The 20307-nt window shown below is 31.0% G+C and overlaps 1 protein-coding gene across 1 annotated transcript in view; it reads right to left on the bottom strand.

The window, feature by feature from the left end:
* The window catches only part of LOC129742128 (uncharacterized), a 320969-nt gene that overhangs the window by 50904 nt on the left and 249758 nt on the right, over positions 1–20307 (bottom strand). The window contains exons 5-6 of the mRNA XM_055733972.1: positions 12950–13127; positions 4392–4528 (exon numbers count right to left, since the gene is read on the bottom strand). Coding sequence (XP_055589947.1) covers positions 4392–4528; positions 12950–13127 — 315 coding nt within the window. The remainder of the gene's footprint in view (positions 1–4391; positions 4529–12949; positions 13128–20307) is intronic.

Raw genomic sequence — 20307 nt, forward strand, 5'->3', positions numbered from 1 at the left:
CTCGATTTTCTCGTTTTCGATTTTCCGAATTTCTTTGATGATTTTTGAAATAAGTAAAAAATCTATCGACTGGTTTAGTAACGAACAAATTGATTTTCGATTTTTATTTCTTCATCCTACGTTTCGGATTTTGTTATGCTTTTATCAAGGAGTCTATTAATATGACATAATTAACGATGTTTTTAAAAAGGTGTAACAATATATGGTGTAATTACTGAAATTTCTTGTTTTTATTGTCCAAAAAGTTTGTTGAATCTGCTAAACTGTCTTATCGGGAAATGTAAGTCCAGTTGTCTGTGGTGCATAACAAAAATATTCAAAGTTGAGCATTCTACTTGCATCATGCATATTTATTTATGAAAGGCAGAGTGAAGTCCAAACTCGGCACCACATTCTTTAGTAGTCCTTCCATAACAAAATCTTCTAGTATTGGATATAAGGGGTTTTCCAAGGCCGTTCCAGATATTTGCTCCGGGTTCGATAACAAATTCTACAAGCAAATATTTGGAACGGCCATGGGAAACCCCTTATTTCCAATACTAGCAGATTTATTTTTTTTTGTTTCGATTATAGTCATTTTACCATCTTTATGGCATTCGCGACTTTATCAACGTTGCAGTTGGCGGATCGTTATTGATGTTTACTCTTGGGCTCGCTTTTGATTTGAACAGTACGAGAATAATTGATCGTCACAATTTCAATTCCGGTCTACAAAGATTAGAAATGTGTCATATCGCGAGGAATGGCAGCACGGTCAATAAGAAGACTGATACTGAAGGGCTCAGTGTCATCTATGCCGGCATTTTCAACTCCATCAAAAACAAACAAAAACACACCAATACACATAATGATACATCAAACACACAAAATACAACAAACATCAGTAGTGGCTAGGTGAAAAACAACAACCAAAATAGTGTAAATCATTTTTATATCCGTTTTTGTTTTTCAAAACTTTCAAAGTGTTATATCTGAAGAGATGAGATTATGTATATGTAGAAAAAAAAATCAAATTTAATTAAAAATAAAATAAAATAATAGTTGCATTCGGCAACACTGAAGATAAATAAAATAAAATAAATTTTAATGGCAACATTTGCTATTTTGGCAATACTAGGCAAACAAACAAAACAAAGGCAGTCATTGATCTATTCTTGTGAGTGACAGACGTGTTTAAGTGAATCTCTGAATTGAGATTCGTGAAATCACGACAATGGCGCAGTCGGTAGAATAAGAACAAATAGCGCAGATATTTAAGGCTGTTGCTGGTGATTGTTTTGATTTGGCCTTCCGGTGGAATAAGACGGATTGGCTATAAGAAGCGCAGATGTTTAAGGCTGCTGCTGCTGATTGTTTTGGTTTGGCCTTCCGGTGAATTAAGACGGATTGGCTTTAAGAAGCGCAGATATTTAAGGCTGCTGTTGCTGATTCTTTTGGTTTGGCCTTCCGGTGAAATAAGACAAAATTGGCGTTCCGGTGGAAACAAGCGGAATGAATTTGGAAGAGCAGATTTTGGGCAGCTTCAGGCTGATTGTTTATTTTGATTTGGCCTTTCGGTGGCTAAAGACGGAATGTCTTTGGAAGCACAGATATTCAGGACTGTTGCGGCTAATTGTTTATTATGATTTGGCCATCCGGTAAAAAAAGACGGAAACGGCTTAGGAAGTGCAGATTTTTAAGGCTGCTGCTGCTGATTGTTTGTTTTGATTTGACCTGCTGGTGGAAAAATACAGAATTGGCTTAAGAATCACAGATTTTTAAGGCTGTTGCTACTGATTTTTTAGTTTGATTTGGATTTTCACGGCTACTGCTGCTGGTTGTTTGCTTTGTATAAGCCTTCTGTTCGGGTAGGCTGTTTCTAGGAATACTATCGAATTATTCCGACCATAGTAACAGTGACACAGTGACAAGAAAAGCACAGTTTGAGAAAAATTTTGCTAAGATGTTTTTTTTGCGTTTTGTTCCGGCTCTGGTAAACAAAAGCAGAGCGACAAGAAAAGCACAAATTGGGAAGGCTTTTGTGAAGAATATTTTCGGATGGGACGAAGAATATCCAAAAAAAAAAAATGAGATTTGAAAAGCTTTTGTATAGAATGGAATGTAAAGATGAGATGAGGGATATTTGGGATATAAAATTTTGTATTTTAGAAAAACAAATGTCTGTAAATTAAAGATTCTATTAAGAATAGAGTTGAAAAGAAATGTAGAGAGGAGATAAAGGTTAAGCAGAAATTAAATAAAATTTGTAAATGGAGAATAAAGGTGTAGAATATGGAATAAAAATTAAGGATATTTGGTTAATAAAATTTTGTTCTAAAGGAAAAAAAAACAATAGTCAACGCGTAAAAATTTTAATTGAGAATAGAGGTGAGAAGGAATGTAGAGATGAGATGAAGTATATGTAGAAAATAAATCAAATTTTATTAAAAATAAAATAAAATAATAGTTGTATTCGGCAACAAAAAAAGATAAATAAAATAAAATAAATTTTAATGGCAACATTTGCTATTTTGGCAACACTAGGCAAACAAACAAAACAAAGGCAGTCATTGATCTATTCTTGTGAGTGAAAGACGTGTTTAAGTGAATCTTTGAATTGAGATTCGTAAAATCACGACAATATCCATCTTAACCAGATCAATAGTAAGTAGAACAGGTTCCAAGGAAGATTGCATGCAAGTAAAAAGCTCAACTTTGAATATTTTTGTTATACACCACAGACAACTGGACTTCCATTTTCCGATTAGACAGTTTAGCAGATTCGAAAAACTTTTTGGACAATTAAAACGAGAAATTTCAGTAAGTACACCATGTATTGTTACACCTTTCAAACACATTATTAATTATGAAAAAGAGATAATGAGTGCCGAAACGTCGGATGAAGAAATAAAAATCGTTTTACGATTTTTTCGTGACTGAAATCGCTGAAAATCAATTTATTGATTTTTGAAATCTTAAGACGGTTTTCATAAAAAATTATTTACGAGCACGAAGAAGTTAAAGACGTGTAGTTAAACATTCATAACGATTGATAGCTAGTGATTATAGAAGTTTGGAAAAAAATTACAAAACGTTAGGGATACAAAAGCAAAAAAAAATTTAAAGTGGTTTAGACTTTTGTCTCTGGATAATTTTCAACGAATTAAGAACATTGGACTACCACACTGATACAACGTTTCACACATTTTACAAAAAAATTTCACTACATTTTATTGGTTTGGGATTTTTACACACCATTCGAATCAGTCTGGACAAGAAAAAAGTGTGTGAAATCACTCTTGTTGCTTTTCTCTATCAATTTGGTTTCAGCCAAATACAAACTACTTCGAAGTATTTTTACGGTTGAATCGTCGTAACAATTGGGATTTAAGTTGGTCATTATTTCAACTTTAAACATCAACCTACTAATTAATTATGTTTCCTTTTTCTAGATTTCGGATTCAGCCAGCTGATTGCTGGCGGTGCCAATGCAGGAATTATTCGGCAAAAAAGGAGCAGTTTTCTAAAAAAATGAAAAGTGTTTAAAATCTTGATTTCAATGAATAAAAGAACTTAAGCAATCCATCAGTATTTAATTGGGTTCCAGTCGTACTTAAAAATAGCGGGCCTTTTCCATATTTCTTGATTTTACAAATTTTCTTTTCCAAGCGCTTTATTATTTCACACATTTTCCCGTTTCAAACGGTTTTTGCATAATGTGTGAAACGCCCACATTTCTTTTCCTTAAAGGGAATTTTAGATTAATGTGTACATTAATGTGTGCAGTACCTTCACACATTTAATGTGTTGGTCTACTTATTTCTTAAATGTGTGAAATTTCACACACTAAAGTGTAAGATGTTTTGTCAGTGCATTTTATTTCATTCTAATTTTTATAGATGAATTGATTTTCGATTGTTGGTGATCTTTAATGTAGGACTTTCCCGAGATTGCAAATAGTAATTTTAAACGACGATTTAATTGTTTAAGTTGAAAAAAAACTAACAACAATTTAGTTTATCTTTAAAGTGTCAAATGTTATCATTTTAATCTAGTGATCAAATCTATGGACGATACGTTTCTGCTAATGTAACGAAACTTGATTTACCTCCAGCTTATTACTTTCGTCTAGCCTCAGTGAATTAATTTACTGTTTCCTGTCAACATTTAGCCTTTCTATAACATCCTTCCATGGCAGCCAATAGGAAGCCACATCCACGTTTCCGATTCATTCTGAAGAAATACGTCTTGACCCACCCAGTAGAGGGGCGACACTTTTCCGAATCGATGACAGCAACGACAGGTACCTACTAACATATTAAATTCACTGGGCAAACCTCCAACTGACCATCGTCCTTTTATTTGACCAGAGGGAAAGGTAAGAGAGAAGCGGAAGCGGAAAGGCAACTTACCATTAAGGACATGCACCGATACGCTGTAGTGCTGGTTCGGTCCGATCGAACACGTGTAGTTGCCCGAGTCCTGTCGGTTTACTTTGGCCACGAAAAGCGTCGAGTTGGCACCGATGTTGGTCAGGTTGGTTTTCACGCTGAAATGAGAAAGGACGAAAAGCGGTTGGAAAAAGAAAATTAAAGACCAATTGCTTAGAAAATGTGTCATTCTGTCGGAAGGTGGGAAGTTTTTATCCGACGTCATAAACGATCCATGGAACTGGATTTATGTTATATTTTAAGTTATTACTTTTACCGGGCGCTTGTTATTGATTTTTGGTAGTGACATTGAAATAATTTTTCTCCTTACTTTGAAGCTCAAGCTCAAGCTTTTTGAATTTTTTCATTCGTAACTGCAACCCTCATTTTATATTTGTTGCTCATGAATTATTTTGAAATTTGATTTGAAATAATATTTACCCACAAAAATCATAATTTAAATAATTTTCACAAATTTCAAGATATAGCTAGTTGACTTAAAAATGTGAGATTAAAAATTAAATAAATGCTTATTTTCTGGTCCTTTATTTCAAATCGATACTTCCTTCTACACAAAGTTGGCACCAAGTATGTTTTTATCGACATTTTATCACAAATTTAACTCCACCCAAAAAACCCATCGGATGATTTTTTTCTCTGCTGTCTCAATTTTAGGAGATAACCGAAACCTCTCGAACCATGTCCAAGAATGGGTCCATTGCATGACAACAAAAAGAGCTTCATCTGATCAACCATACAAGGCGTGGGAGGGCTGGAAATTTCATCGATTCTCCCCCAAAATGATTTCGTCTCTCTAAACCGACAGCTGGCTGGGAGCCAACATAAGCAAAAACGACAAACAAGTAAGAACATCCAACCCTGCAGCCTGGAAGAAATGTATGAGCCGTGCCAAGATGAGCCCCGACTCTTATCGGGTTGTTCTGAATGGTTTTCTTTTCTTTCAACGTTTTCCACTGCTGAAAAAAAAAGAAAGAAAAATGTGTACAACTGTCTAAAAAGCTGTCGATATCCGTTTTTACGGTCGTATTTTCCCAACTAACTGACCTGTCTTGGCCAAACTTTAGACTCGTAAGGTACCTACTTCGACAGCTGAATGTTGCTTCAGAAGCTGCTAACTTGGTTATCGTTTAAGGTATTACTTTTTATTGCGCTTCAAATGAATAAAGTGTATTAAAGAGCTTTAACACATTTGAACAAAATATGATTTTCAAATATTTCAGTGTCACAAAATTCTAATATAAAGGTCAAATCATTCTATGACGTCTAGTATTAATGATATTTCAAACTCAGAAAATGCAACATTTCGTTTAAGTTTCGATAAATTTTGTCAAATTTTTGAAAAAATTTGAAAATTTGAGAAATTGTAAAAAAAATTTGTGCCTATTTTTTCAAGTTCTAGCAAGTTTTTATCATTAATTCAACACTTTTGAACTTTTTGACAATTTTTTGACAATTTTGAAAATGTGTTTTGACAATTTTGACAATTTAGACAATTTTGTCAATTTTGGCACATCATTGAAAAACTGACAAATTTCAATTTGTCAATGATGTTAATTTTATCAATTTTGTCAGTTTTTTCAATTTTGTCAATTTTGTCAATTTTGTCAATTTTGACAATTTTGACAATTTTGACACATTTGGCAATTTTGACAATTTTGACAATTTTGATAATTTTGTCAATTTTGTCAATATCGTCATTTTTGTCAATTTTGTCAATTTTGTCACTTTTGTCAATGCTGTCAATTTTGTCAATTTTGTCAATTTTAACAATTTTGTCAATTTTGTATATCTTGTCATTTTTTTCAATTTTGTCATTTTTTTCAATTTTGTCAATTTTGTCAATTTTGTCAATTTTGTCAATTTTGTCAATTTTGTCAATTTTGTCAATTTTGTCAATTTTGTCAATTTTGTCAATTTTGTCAATTTTGTCAATTTTGTCAATTTTGTCAATTTTGTCAATTTTGTCAATTTTGTCAATTTTGTCAATTTTGTCAATTTTGTCAATTTTGTCAATTTTGTCAATTTTGTCAATTTTGTCAATTTTGTCAATTTTGTCAATTTTGTCAATTTTTTCAATTTAGTCAATTTAGTCAATTTTGCCAATTTCGTCAATTTTGTCAATTTTGTCAATTTTGTCAATTTTGTCAGTTTGGCAATTTTGTCAATTTTGTCAATTTTGTCAATTTTGTCAATTTTGTCAATTTTGTCAATTTTGTCAATTTTGTCAATTTTGTCAATTTTATCAATTTTGTCAATTTTGTCAATTTTGTCAAATTTGTCAATTAAGTCAATTTTGTCAATTTTGTCAATTTTGTCAAATTTGTCAATTTTGTCAATTTTGTCAATTTTGTCAATTTTGTCAATTTTGTCAATTTTTTCAATTTTGTCAATTTTGTCAATTTTATCAATTTTGTCAATTTTGTCAATTTTGTCAATTTTGTCAATTTTGTCAATTTTGTCAATTTTGTCAATTTTGTCAGTTTTGTCAATTTTGTCAATTTTGTCAATTCTGTCAATTTTGTCAATTTTGGCAATGTTGTCAATTTTGTCAATTTTGTCAATTTTGTCAATTTTGTCAATTTTGTCAATTTTGTCAATTTTGTCAATTTTGTCAATTTTGTCAATTTTGTCAATTTTGTCAATTTTGTCAATTTTGTCAATTTTGTCAATTTTGTCGGGGCTTGTGATATTGCTCAGTTGGCAAGTCAGTTGCTTCCTGAGCAGATGTCTGTGAGTTCGAGCCCAAGAGTAAACATCGAACACAGTTGTACCAGACAAGTTTTTCAATGACTGTCCGCCAACTGCATCGTTGATATAAGTCGCGAATGACATGAAGATGTTAAAACGACTATAATCGAAACAAAAAAAAAGACAATTTTGTCAATTTTGTCAATTTTGTCAATTTTGTCAATTTTGTCAATTTTGTCAATTTTGTCAATTTTGTCAATTTTGTCAATTTTGTCAATTTTGTGAAATTTGTCAAATTTGTCAAATTTGACAAATTTGTCGAATTTGTCAAATTTGTCAAATTTGTCGATTTTGTCAATTTTGTCAATTTTGTCAATTTTGTCAATTTTGTCAATTTTGTCAATTTTGTCAATTTTGTCAATTTTGTCAAATTTGTCAAATTTGTCAAATTTGTCAATTTTGTCGATTTTGTCAATTTTGTCAATTTTGACAATTTTGTCAATTTTGTCAATTTTGTCAATTTTGTCAATTTTGTCAAATTTGTCAATTAAGTCAATTTTGTCAATTTTGTCAATTTTGTCAATTTTGTCAAATTTGTCAATTTTGTCGGGGCTTGTGATATAGCTCAGTTGGCAAGTCAGTTGCTTCCTGAGCAGATGTCTGTGAGTTCGAGCCCAAGAGTAAACATCGAACACAGTTGTACCAGACAAGTTTTTCAATGACTGTCCGCCAACTGCATCGTTGATATAAGTCGCGAATGACATGAAGATGTTAAAACGACTATAATCGAAACAAAAAAAAGACAATTTTGTCAATTTTGTCAATTTTGTCAATTTTGTCAATTTTGTCAGTTTTGTGAATTTGGTCAATTTTGTCAATTTTGTCAATTTTGTCAATTTTGTCAATTTTGTCAATTTTGTCAATTTGTCAATTTTGTCAATTTTGTCAATTTTGTCAATTTTGTCAATTTTGTCAATTTTGTCAATTTTGTCAATTTTGTCAATTTTGTCAATTTTGTCAATTTTGTCAATTTTGTCAATTTTGTCAATTTTGTCAATTTTGTCAATTTTGTCAATTTTGTCAATTTTGTCAATTTTGTCAATTTTGTCAATTTTGTCAATTTTGTCAATTTTGTCAATTTTGTCAATTTTGTCAATTTTGTCAATTTTGTCAATTTTGTCAATTTTGTCAATTTTGTCAATTTTGTCAATTTCGTCAATTTTGTCAATTTTGTCAATTTTGTCAATTTTGTCAATTTTGTCAATTTTGTCAATTTTGTCAATTTTGTCAATTTTGTCAATTTTGTCAATTTTGTCAATTTTGTCAATTTTGTCAATTTTGTCAATTTTGTCAATTTTGTCAATTTTGTCAATTTTGTCAATTTTGTCAATTTTGTCAATTTTGTCAATTTTGTCAATTTTGTCAATTTTGTCAATTTTGTCAATTTTGTCAATTTTGTCAATTTTGTCAATTTTGTCAATTTTGTCAATTTTGTCAATTTTGTCAATTTTGTCAATTTTGTCAATTTTGTCAATTTTGTCAATTTTGTCAATTTTGTCAATTTTGTCAATTTTGTCAATTTTGTCAATTTTGTCAATTTTGTCAATTTTGTCAATTTTGTAAGTTTTGTCAATTTTGTCAATTTTGTCAATTTTGTCAATTTTGTCAATTTTGTCATTTTTGTCAATTTTGTCAATTTTGTCAATTTCGTCAATTTTGTCAATTTTGTCAATTTTGTCAATTTTGTCAATTTTGTCAATTTTGTCAATTTTGTCAATTTTGTCAATTTTGTCAATTTTGTCAATTTTGTCAATTTTGTCAATTTTGTCAATTTTGTCAATTTTGTCAATTTTGTCAATTTTGTCAATTTTGTCAATTTTGTCAATTTTGTCAATTTTGTCAATTTTGTCAATTTTGTCGATTTTGTCAATTTTGTCAATTTTGTCAATTTTGTCAATTTTGTCAATTTTGTCAATTTTGTCAATTTTGTCAATTTTGTCAATTTTGTCAATTTTGTCAATTTTGTCAATTTTGTCAATTTTGTCAATTTTGTCAATTTTGTCAATTTTGTCAATTTTGTCAATTTTGTCAATTTTGTCAATTTCGTCAATTTTGTCAATTTTGTCAATTTTGTCAATTTTGTCAATTTTGTCAATTTTGTCAATTTTGTCAATTTTGTCAATTTTGTCAATTTTGTCAATTTTGTCAATTTTGTCAATTTTGTCAATTTTGTCAATTTTGTCAATTTTGTCAATTTTGTCAATTTTGTCAATTTTGTCAATTTTGTCAATTTTGTCAATTTTGTCAATTTTGTCAATTTTGTCAATTTTGTCAATTTTGTCAATTTTGTCAATTTTGTCAATTTTGTCAATTTTGTCAATTTTGTCAATTTTGTCAATTTTGTCAATTTTGTCAATTTTGTCAATTTTGTCAATTTTGTTAATTTTGTCAATTTTGTCAATTTTATCAAATTTGTCAATTTTGTCAATTTTGTCAATTTTGTCAATTTTGTCAATTTTGTCAATTTTGTCAATTTTGTCAATTTTGTCAATTTTGTCAATTTTGTCAATTTTGTCAATTTTGTCAATTTTGACAATTTGGACAATTTTGACAATTTTGACAATTTTGACAATTTTGACAATTTTGACAATTTTGTCAATTTTGTCAATTTTGTCAATTTTGTCAATTTTGTCAATTTTGTCAATTTTGTCAATTTTGTCAATTTTGTCAATTTTGTCAATTTTGTCAATTTTGTCAATTTTGTCAATTTTGTCAATTTTGTCAATTTTGTCAATTTTGTCAATTTTGTCAATTTTGTAAATTTTGTCAATTTTGTCAATTTTGTCAATTCTGTCAATTTTGTCAATTTTGTCAATTTGGTCAATTTTGTCAATTTTATCAATTTTGTCAATTTTGTCAATTTAGTCAATTTTGTCAATTTTGTCAATTTTGTCAATTTTGTCAATTTTGTCAATTTTGACAATTTTGTCAATTTTGTCAATTGTGTCAGTTTTGTCAATTTTGTCAAATGTGTCAATTTTGTCAATTTTGTCAATTTTGTCAATTTTGTCAATTTTGTCAATTTTGTCAATTTTGTCAATTTTGTCAATTTTGTCAATTTTGTCAATTTTGTCAATTTTGTCAATTTTGTCAATTTTGTCAATTTTGTCAATTTTGTCAATTTTGTCAATTTTGTCAATTTTGTCAATTTTGTCAATTTTGTCAATTTTGTCAATTTTGTCAATTTTGTCAATTTTGTCAATTTTGTCAATTTTGTCAATTTTGTCAATTTTGTCAATTTTGTCAATTTTGTCAATTTTGTCAATTTTGTCAATTTTGTCAATTTTGTCAATTTTGTCAATTTTGTCAATTTTGTCAATTTTGTCAATTTTGTCAATTTTGTCAATTTTGTCAATTTTGTCAATTTTGTCAATTTTGTCAATTTTGTCAATTTTGTCAATTTTGTCAATTTTGTCAATTTTGTCAATTTTGTCAATTTTGTCAATTTTGTCAATTTTGTCAATTTTGTCAATTTTGTCAATTTTGTCAATTTTGTCAATTTTGTCAATTTTGTCAATTTTGTCAATTTTGTCAATTTTGTCAATTTTGTCAATTTTGTCAATTTTGTCAATTTTGTCAATTTTGTCAATTTTGTCAATTTTGTCAATTTTGTCAATTTTGTCAATTTTGTCAATTTTGTCAATTTTGTCAATTTTGTCAATTTTGTCAATTTTGTCAATTTTGTCAATTTTGTCAATTTTGTCAGTTTTGTCAATTTTGTCAATTTTGTCAATTTTGTCAATTTTGTCAATTTTGTCAATTTTATCAATTTTGTCAATTTTGTCAATTTTGTCAATTTTGTCAATTTTGTCAATTTTGTCAATTTTGTCAATTTTGTCAATTTTGTCAATTTTGTCAATTTTGTCAATTTTGTCAATTTTGTCAATTTTGTCAATTTTGTCAATTTTGTCAATTTTGTCAATTTTGTCAATTTTGTCAATTTTGTCAATTTTGTCAATTTTGTCAATTTTGTCAATTTTGTCAATTTTGTCAATTTTGTCAATTTTGTCAATTTTGTCAATTTTGTCAATTTTGTCAATTTTGTCAATTTTGTCAATTTTGTCAATTTTGTCAATTTTGTCAATTTTGTCAATTTTGTCAATTTTGTCAGTTTTGACAATTTTCACAATTTTCACAATTTTGACAATTTTGACAATTTTGACAATTTTGACAATTTTGACAATTTTGACAATTTTGACAATTTTGACAATTTTGACAATTTTGACAATTTTGACAATTTTGACAATTTTGACAATTTTGACAATTTTGACAATTTTGACAATTTTGACAATTTTGACAATTTTGACAATTTTGACAATTTTGACAATTTTGACAATTTTGACAATTTTGACAATTTTGACAATTTTGACAATTTTGACAATTTTGACAATTTTGACAATTTTGACAATTTTGACAATTTTGACAATTTTGACAATTTTGACAATTTTGACAATTTTGACAATTTTGGCAATTTGGACAATTTTGACAATTTTGACAATTTTGGCAATTTTGACAATTTTGACAATTTTGACAATTTTGACAATTTTGACAATTTTGACAATTTTGACAATTTTTACAATTTTTACAATTTTTACAATTTTTACAATTTTTACAATTTTTACAATTTCGACAATTTTGACAATTTTGACAATTTTGACAATTTTGACAATTTTGACAATTTTGACAATTTTGATAGTTTTAACATTTTTTAAAACTTTTGACAATTTTGATAATTTGACAATTTTGACGTTTTTGATAAATTCTTCTCCAGATTTTTTTTCAAACGAATCTATCATTGTTGAAGCCTCAAAGTGAGCAGTAGAATCCAACAAAACAAACTTGTTTACCCACTCATATTGCTTCAGAAACACCACATCTGGTCCGTGGTGTAGCTTTTCAATTTAAGATAACAGCAAACAGAATGGAATTTGAAATTGAAATTAGAGCTACCGACACCCATTCTTGCAGGATCTTTCCAACACAATCCTTTAGCTACTTTCGAGCATCATGTTTATGTTCTGCAGTAGTTTCTGTTTATCACTGGATGGACTGAATGGATGCTTGCTCATAAATCACAGAATACACTCTGATGTGTACGAATGAATTGAAACCACTTGTGATTCGAATCGGAAGAAGAAATTTGCAATTTAGCCATTTGGTTTTGTGTTTGATAAAATTGATTCAACCGCTCGAGTTGTTTCTGAAAACTTCGTCGAATAATTTGAAATTTTTTTCTTAAGTTTCAAAGACTTTTTTTTAATGAAATTCTTGGATGTTTTTCATACTCCTGTTATGTTGACACATAAACCAGTTGTTCATTGTCGCGCTTCGGTTTTGAACTTTACGACAATAATGCTTATGACTTCAAGACCGAACATCTTCAATTTGAAATACCTGCCTTAGCCCGCCTTAGCAAATGATTAAAACCGCACCACAAAAAAAGCCATCACAATCTCAATATTTATATTCATCGCCCAGTCTCGCACTGGGAAAAGATCGTAAAACCAGCCGTTTTCGTAACTTTGCTGCCATTTCCGGCAAACACTCTCACATATCATAAGCCGGTTGAGGTTAGATCGATTCAAATTTATGAAATCAACTCTTAGTAGCATAAGGAATTTTCAAAAAAAGTCTTTAGGATGCCAAGTTCGTAAGTCCAATTTCGACGTGTAATTATGTCTTAAAAGAACGTTTCAAATCAAAGTATCATAAAGAATTTGAAATATTTTAAACTTTAAATTCAACTTTGAATCATTCCATTGAAAACTCACCTGATTCCCCCCCGCTGCACGTCGTGATTCAGGATGGCCTCGTTGTGGATCCAATAAACGGCGGAACGGAGCATCGACATGTGCCGGATTCGGCACAGCAGCTTTATCGTTGAGCCCACCTCATAGTACTTGTCGTACAGCGCTTGGCCCTCCTCGTCCACAATCAGGACCTCGGGAGCTGCGGGAAATAAGCAGACGGGAAAAAAAACAGACCGTCAAAATAAATATCATGTTTCAAAGGGTTGCGTAAAGGTGTTTTTGTTTTTCTTATATTTGTTTTCGGTCTGTCTGCAGCCGCGCCAATCAAACTGAGAAACAGGGCTGTTTTCGGGAAACTTTATGTGATTGTAGAAATAATGAAAATTTAGGAAATATAAGAGTAAAAAATCTGAATTTACAAAAGTCCATTTAAATATCTACAAATTCTAAAATACAAGGTCGTATCATACTAAGAAATATGTTTTCCACCATCCATCCTATCATAAATTTTTCAGCTGTTCCAAAGTACCATTGGAACTATTTAGTTGCCAAAAAACCCTTGTCTTCTTCACTCATTAATCCCCTGCCATAAGAACAACACTTCTCAGGTACGGAAGTTTGATCAAGATGAGGATCAGCATCAGAATCAGGTTAAGATTTTCAGTCAGGGTGATCGGAATCAGTATCAGGTTCATATGCATGAAAGGTTTCAAACTCAGATGGGTCAAGATCAAATCCAAGATCAGGATTATGATCATGATTCTGTTGTGGATCAGTATCACGATCAAGATCAGGGTCAGCATCAGCATTATAATTGGGATCTGGATCAAGATCAGTATTAGGTAGGATCAGACCCAGGGGCGTGATCTGCATCAGATTCAGGAACATGTTTAAGATCTGAATATGAATCAGGATCAGGGTGAGAATCTGGACCAAGATCAGGTTCAAAATAAGTATCAGACTGAGGTTTAGAATCTGGATCAGGATCAAAAACAAGGAAAAAGTTTCAGAAACACGATCAAGACCAGGATCAGCATCAGAAACACGATCAAATTTAGGATCCTAAACTGGACTTTCATTTGGATCAGGATCACTATCTGGATTATTGACAAAAACTATTTGAAGAAATTCTACCTCCATGTCTCATGGTATGTTCATGATATGTGTGGCAAATTGAACTCTGTTTTCGGATCACATATGTACTTGTCGATCAATTTTCTGGTATACTGTTTGAAGATTTTACAGTTTATACCGCATTTTTTAAAAAATATACCTCTAAGTTCAGAGTTCAGTTCGATACAATTTGAAATCAAAAGTATTTTTAATGATATAAGCCAATAAAATCGTGGCGTCACCACACGTCATTTACATTTTTCAGTTTTTCTTTACAAATCCGTATTTTATCGTTTTGTTACAACCAACAAAACCTTATTATTTTTTTTTCAAATGTTGGTTTAAATTGATTTTAGAGCGATTCAGTTTCGTGTCGTCACAACGCGCCAATTTTTTAAGCATGGTTTTGCTAAGCGCTGTGACATCACGAAGTTTTATGGTCAGCAGGGCCGGATTAAGCCATCAGGGGGCCCGGGGCAATTTTTCTCGGGGGGCCTCTATGATTCGATTTTTTTTTTCAAATGCTATCAAAGAGAATAAAAAATTTTTAAACGTGTAAAAGAACTGGGTATGAGCTCAGTTTACTGTCTTCAAATAGCCATGTTGTCTGCGTAGAAGATAGTTTCTGGTACCTTCAAATAAAAATTATTAATTAATCAGATACAAATATTGCGGAAGAGTTTAGACATTTTTAAACAATGAAATCTCTGATTTGAGCTGCAAAATGCTAAATTCATTTTTCAATTTTTTAATACCCTTATCACCAACTAAAATTATCTGCTTTGGAAAAATAACCGGATAGATATTTAAGTGATTTTCATTTCATCATTGATCGTTTGGTTTGTGATTCATCGAGTGATATTAACCTCATGACAATTGGGAAATATCATGAAGATGTGAAACAGTAAATACAAAAAAAATAAACAAAATAATTTAATTCAAATTCCATAGAAAAACAGATATAAGAGTTTAAGGATTCAGGACTTAAAATCAGGTTAAATTCAGAACCACACTTCAGTGTCTCAAATCAATAATCATAATTTCAAATAAAGTTTTGAGAAACAAAATATGAATTAAATTTAAAAAAAGATTCAAAGTCACAATCAAAGCCAAAGCAGAAATTGCATCTAATGTGAATTACAACTTTATATCTTTGAAACACAAAAAAAAAGTTTTCATGAAATGTTTATGAATATGATTCTCATCAGATAAAAAAAATTGTTATCAAATTGTTATTCAATGAATTAGATCTGGAAAAAGATGAGATTAAAAATATAGAAATATTCATTTTAAGAAAATCACTCAATGATATTTGCAACTTAACTATTAGATCATTTTTATAATAATTTGAGAGTGATCATATGGAAAATGATATGCTGATTTCATGATCCGTAGATGATAAAACTTTGGTTAAATCAGTTGAAAATATCTCACTACGAATTTCAAGTCTAAGACAGAAATTGGGATGGAATTTACATAAAGAAACTCTATACTGTTGATTGGCCCAATTAAGGTAACTACAAAATGTTTTAAAAGATAATATTTTTGTAAATTTTGAGGGAAAAAGGTTGAGAATTTTTAAACCATTGGAAATTTCAAAAATAATGATCGAGAAGTGAAAAGTAATAACAATATCCGATATTAACCCGGAAACTGCCCGAGTAAGATTCTGAAATGCTGATCATAAAGTTTTCTCTGTTGTCTCTTTGCACTGTGAGCCAGTTTTGGCGAAATTAGCTGCTGTTTTAGTGCAGTAAGCATTACTTGGAAAGTTTACATAATAGTTAAAATTATTATTGTGCAAGACGATTGTATGCAATGAAAATGAGGAAATGTTTTTCTTAATTTTCCCTGTTGTTTACAGAATACTCACATGTTTCGATTAAAAAAATATTCTTCATCATTTTTATTTCGAGTTCGGTTCACATAATTTTAGTCCAGATTTTGGGTTGAAATTTTTAAATTTCGATACCAAAATTTTGATATTCTTAGCTCGCAAAATGCAGGAGAGCCTCTTCACTGCTAACTCTAGGGGGCCCCCTTAACTTATGCAAGAGAAAAACTATTCTAGATATTATTTCCCGGGCCCCTTTGGTTGTTATATTCCAAGTTTTCATTCCGATTCTCTAGTTTTGATTTCTTTTCATAGATTAGTGGAAATTAAAGTCGTATGATTAAAGGAATAATAAAACTTTTTTTTCCTCGGGGGGCCCCTCTAAGCCGGGGGGCCGGGGCAATTGCCCCTTTTACCCCTCCCTTAATCCGGCCTTGATGGTCAGCTACATGGATACCAAAGTAGATCCATTCAAGCCATCATAAGAAAAAAAGAAAGATCGCTTCAACGGAAATCTTTCACTACTTTAATTCCTATTCCGAAGGAGTTTCAATGAAGATCCATGGAGTTCAACTGTGTCAACGCAGTTGAATTGCGACACAAGTTGACAAAGTTTGATATTGAACTAGTGTTCACTAGCTCTAATAATCAACTGAAATCCATCTTAGGATCGACTAAAGATCCAGTGGAGCTCCTTCACAGATCTGGTGTGTACAAAATCAGTTGTTCCGACTGTGATAAGGTGTACATTGGACAAACCAAAAGGAAATTGATTGATAGATTCGAGGAACACATGGCTATAGCTAGATCTGATTCAAAGAAGAAAATGCTTCCTTCACAGAATCCTAGATCTGCATTAGCTTTACACATGTGTGAATCTGGTCTCTCTATTGATCGAGGAAATGTCTCGCTGATGATTCGGTCTTTGAATAGTAATTCGCTTAAATTGGATGTTGCTGAAAGCATTGAAATCTTCAATGAAAAATCAGTTCGTCTCTTAAACGGAGACACCGGTTGGTTGTTTAAATTCTTAGGTAAAAAGAAATACAATCATTTACCTGACAATGCCCAAAAACGGGTAGAAAATAATTTAGCACTATCAGAAAACACCCAGAATAGGGTAGGTAGACCCAAAAAACAGACATCGGCACAACTGCCGAGCATCCGAAGGTTTTTGCTACCTACCAGCAGCTTACCTAACTCGGACAATGAAGGGAGGGAAACGATACACATTTATCAATCGAAAACGCTCACTGAAGAAGGTAGTAAGTTGCTATCGAAATACTGGTATATGAACTTTTCATTTACCGTTCATTTACAACAGAGTAAGAAAAAACTTATACTAGGAAATATTTATTCCTAAAAGCGGTGAAATATGTTTATGTATCTTTTCAATATTTAATTGCAAGGGAAAGGACAAATAAATGATAATTTCAAAATCCTGCGATATATTGAAAGTTAGTTAATGGACATTAGAGTGCCTAAATCAGCCGTCTTATGAAAAGCTATCATAGATCCCAGGCCTATCAAAAAGTCCAGTGCTTAATTTGGAAGAATAAACCACGGAAATAGATGGCGCAATGAGCCTAAAATTTGAATGGAATAATGAGAAATTTTGTTTAAAAAAAACATGAAATTTCGATAAGAGTTATGGTAAAAAAAACATATTGAGTTTCAAAAACAAGCTTCTGATGGGTCAATTACATAAAATACATGGATGATCGTTAATCGACGCTTATATACCTGTTTTGAAGCCTAGTTACTGTTTTATGATAACTCTAATCGAAATGCGTTCCTTAGATGAAATATTGTTATAATTTAAGTTTTAAAACACTGAAATTAAAAGAAAATTAGATAAGGAGGACCAAAATTATTGGTGGAAAATTGTGTAAAAGTTTTTTTGTTCATCCCTAACAAATTCCGCACAATTCTATACGAACTTAAGGTTTGTTACGCGACCCCTTTTCGTAGTATAATCTGGCGCTTACTTTGCATGGAACCCTGTGCTAGTACCTTCATATTTTAATTTTGTTATTCAATTGAAATTCTCATAATGAGATTTAATGTAAATACGGGGTTCGATTTGAATTTTCTATAAACATTCTTTGAGGCGAAAGTTCCAATAAAGAACACTTTAAAAAAAAATTATGAGAAATTTATTTTCCTTCCAAGTCGAAAGAAAAAGTTTATCTATAAAATTTACCATGTTCAAAGATTTTTTTTTCTGTCATCGAAAAATTGAAGAGAATTTCAAAGTCCGGAAGATTGACTGATCTAATCAATCAAACAATGGAAACGGAATTTTCGGAAAATCCCACTTTCCTCCCCCAAAGATTTAAGCAGCTGTTTTGGCGGACCACGGACTCCTCTTCATCTATAGATTCTATAGTATTGACAATTGATTTAGCAATTTTGGTGAGCCCGTTCCTTTATTTTACCTCATTTATATTTTATTCTTTTTATATATACTTAAGTCATAGCACCCAAGTAACACAGATCAAGCCAATTGGGTTTTTGAGTTTTAATATTGTTTTATGAAGGCTTTTCGATGGTATCAAATTTTTAAAACGGTTTTTTTTTGTAACATAGGAAATGCTTCATTTATCGTGTGTTTTAAAAGAGCCCTGAAAGTTTTGCTAAAGCTTGAATAAAACACTATCTTAAGAGTGTTGTAATAATGTTGCAAAAGTATTGCTAAAGATTTAATAAAGCACATACTTTCCTGTTTTTATTAGAGCTTTGGTACCAGTTTTAATAATGCGCTCAATGCGCTTTTAAAACTTGCGTTCAAGCCAAGTTGAAAAACTGTTTTATTGGAACATTGGATATAGACATAAAACTAAGTGACAGATGATTTGACAATCGAGAAGAACGTATACACGCTTAAATTTGTTTACCTCTTTTTGAGATAGCATAACCTGTTTTCAAAGGATTATCACTCAAAATTGAGAAAAACATGCTATCAAAATGATATAAATTAACCCAGCTAAATTCATCTGAAAAATAAAAACAAATTTGTTGTATCCGCATTCAAATTTCAAAACAACCGCAAATCGACATTCGCTCAATTCTTAGGGTTCGAATAAAAGCACACTGTGAATGAACGTTTTTTTTTTAGAATCGATAAGAATAAATGTATAAGACAATTAATTTACAAGTATGCCGAATAAAGTACTTGTTTTATTTATCCGTCCCTGTCTCTCTGAAGACTACTAGCAATGGCCGATCATTGAAAATTACGATTTATTTGAAGCGTATCGTAGTTTTGATTATCGTAAGCAAAATATCCGTTGCACGCTTTATAAAATCGTTTTATCGCTTCCAATTGCAACAATAACCATTATAGTTTTTATATGTTGCATACTATTAATAATATCGTTACCTAAATCGTTAGCATACAACTGTTTTAACAGTTTTTAACAGTTACATAACCTAACTACATATTCAAAATACAATTATTTCGAAATTTACGATTCAGGCAATGTATTTCACTATTTCTATAATCGTTCGCTAAACGTGTTATTGTGCTTCATTAAATCGTCATTTGTCGATTTAAGAAATCCTTTGGTTATAATCCTCAATTATACGGGTTATTATAAAGCCTAACCTTGATTTTCTTGAAGCGCCCATATGTTTTGATGCTATTTCGTATATATTTCACCAGAAATCTGAGGTTGCAGGAAGTTTTATGCTAAGACATGTTACGAGTTACTTTTGTCAATAAAAATCAACAACACCAATTTTTATTATTTCATGAAAATACTAGCCAAACTAGTTTTAGCTATAGTAAAAGAATCACATCGGATATCACCTTTCGCTATATTTTGAAACTACTAAACGTCATCTTGAGAGCCTAGAGAGCTCTCTGGACATTCAACTTCCGCTAAGTTATCATTGGATCATTTTACTCAGTCGTTCAAACGTGTAACATCAAAATATCTCCACTGGAGTTACGAATCCTAAGTGCACATTTCAATCACAGAAAGTGGATTGCAGAACTTCATCAGGAATAAATCGGAGGTAAGCTCGTCAGTGGATATTACACGTGGGAATCCTCAAACGACCATCGAGTTGTTCGGTAGAGATCCCTCGCATCAAAAGCGGATCGCAGGACTGAGTTATTGGCGGAAACCCATCATTTCGAATCAGGAAGGAATACTATTTCGCAGGTATTATAAAAAAGGCGAAATAAGTGAAAAATCTAACACACATCGATATCCAAACAGCTGAACCGAGTCCCGGAGCAGTGAGGGACCTCAACAGGAAAAGTACGTACGGTTCTATCACTGTCAAACGAAAAGGGTTCTCGAAGAGGTAAATTTTCCTTCTGAAAGCGCATAATCTTATTATAACTATAAATGCATAGTGACACACCCTAACCAACATCTCGATGTTTACATCAAGGGCCCTTTAAAAACCGGTTTTGGGGAAT

Source organism: Uranotaenia lowii, chromosome 2 (genome assembly GCF_029784155.1).
Source record: "Uranotaenia lowii strain MFRU-FL chromosome 2, ASM2978415v1, whole genome shotgun sequence".
Classification (NCBI taxonomy): domain Eukaryota; kingdom Metazoa; phylum Arthropoda; class Insecta; order Diptera; family Culicidae; genus Uranotaenia; species Uranotaenia lowii.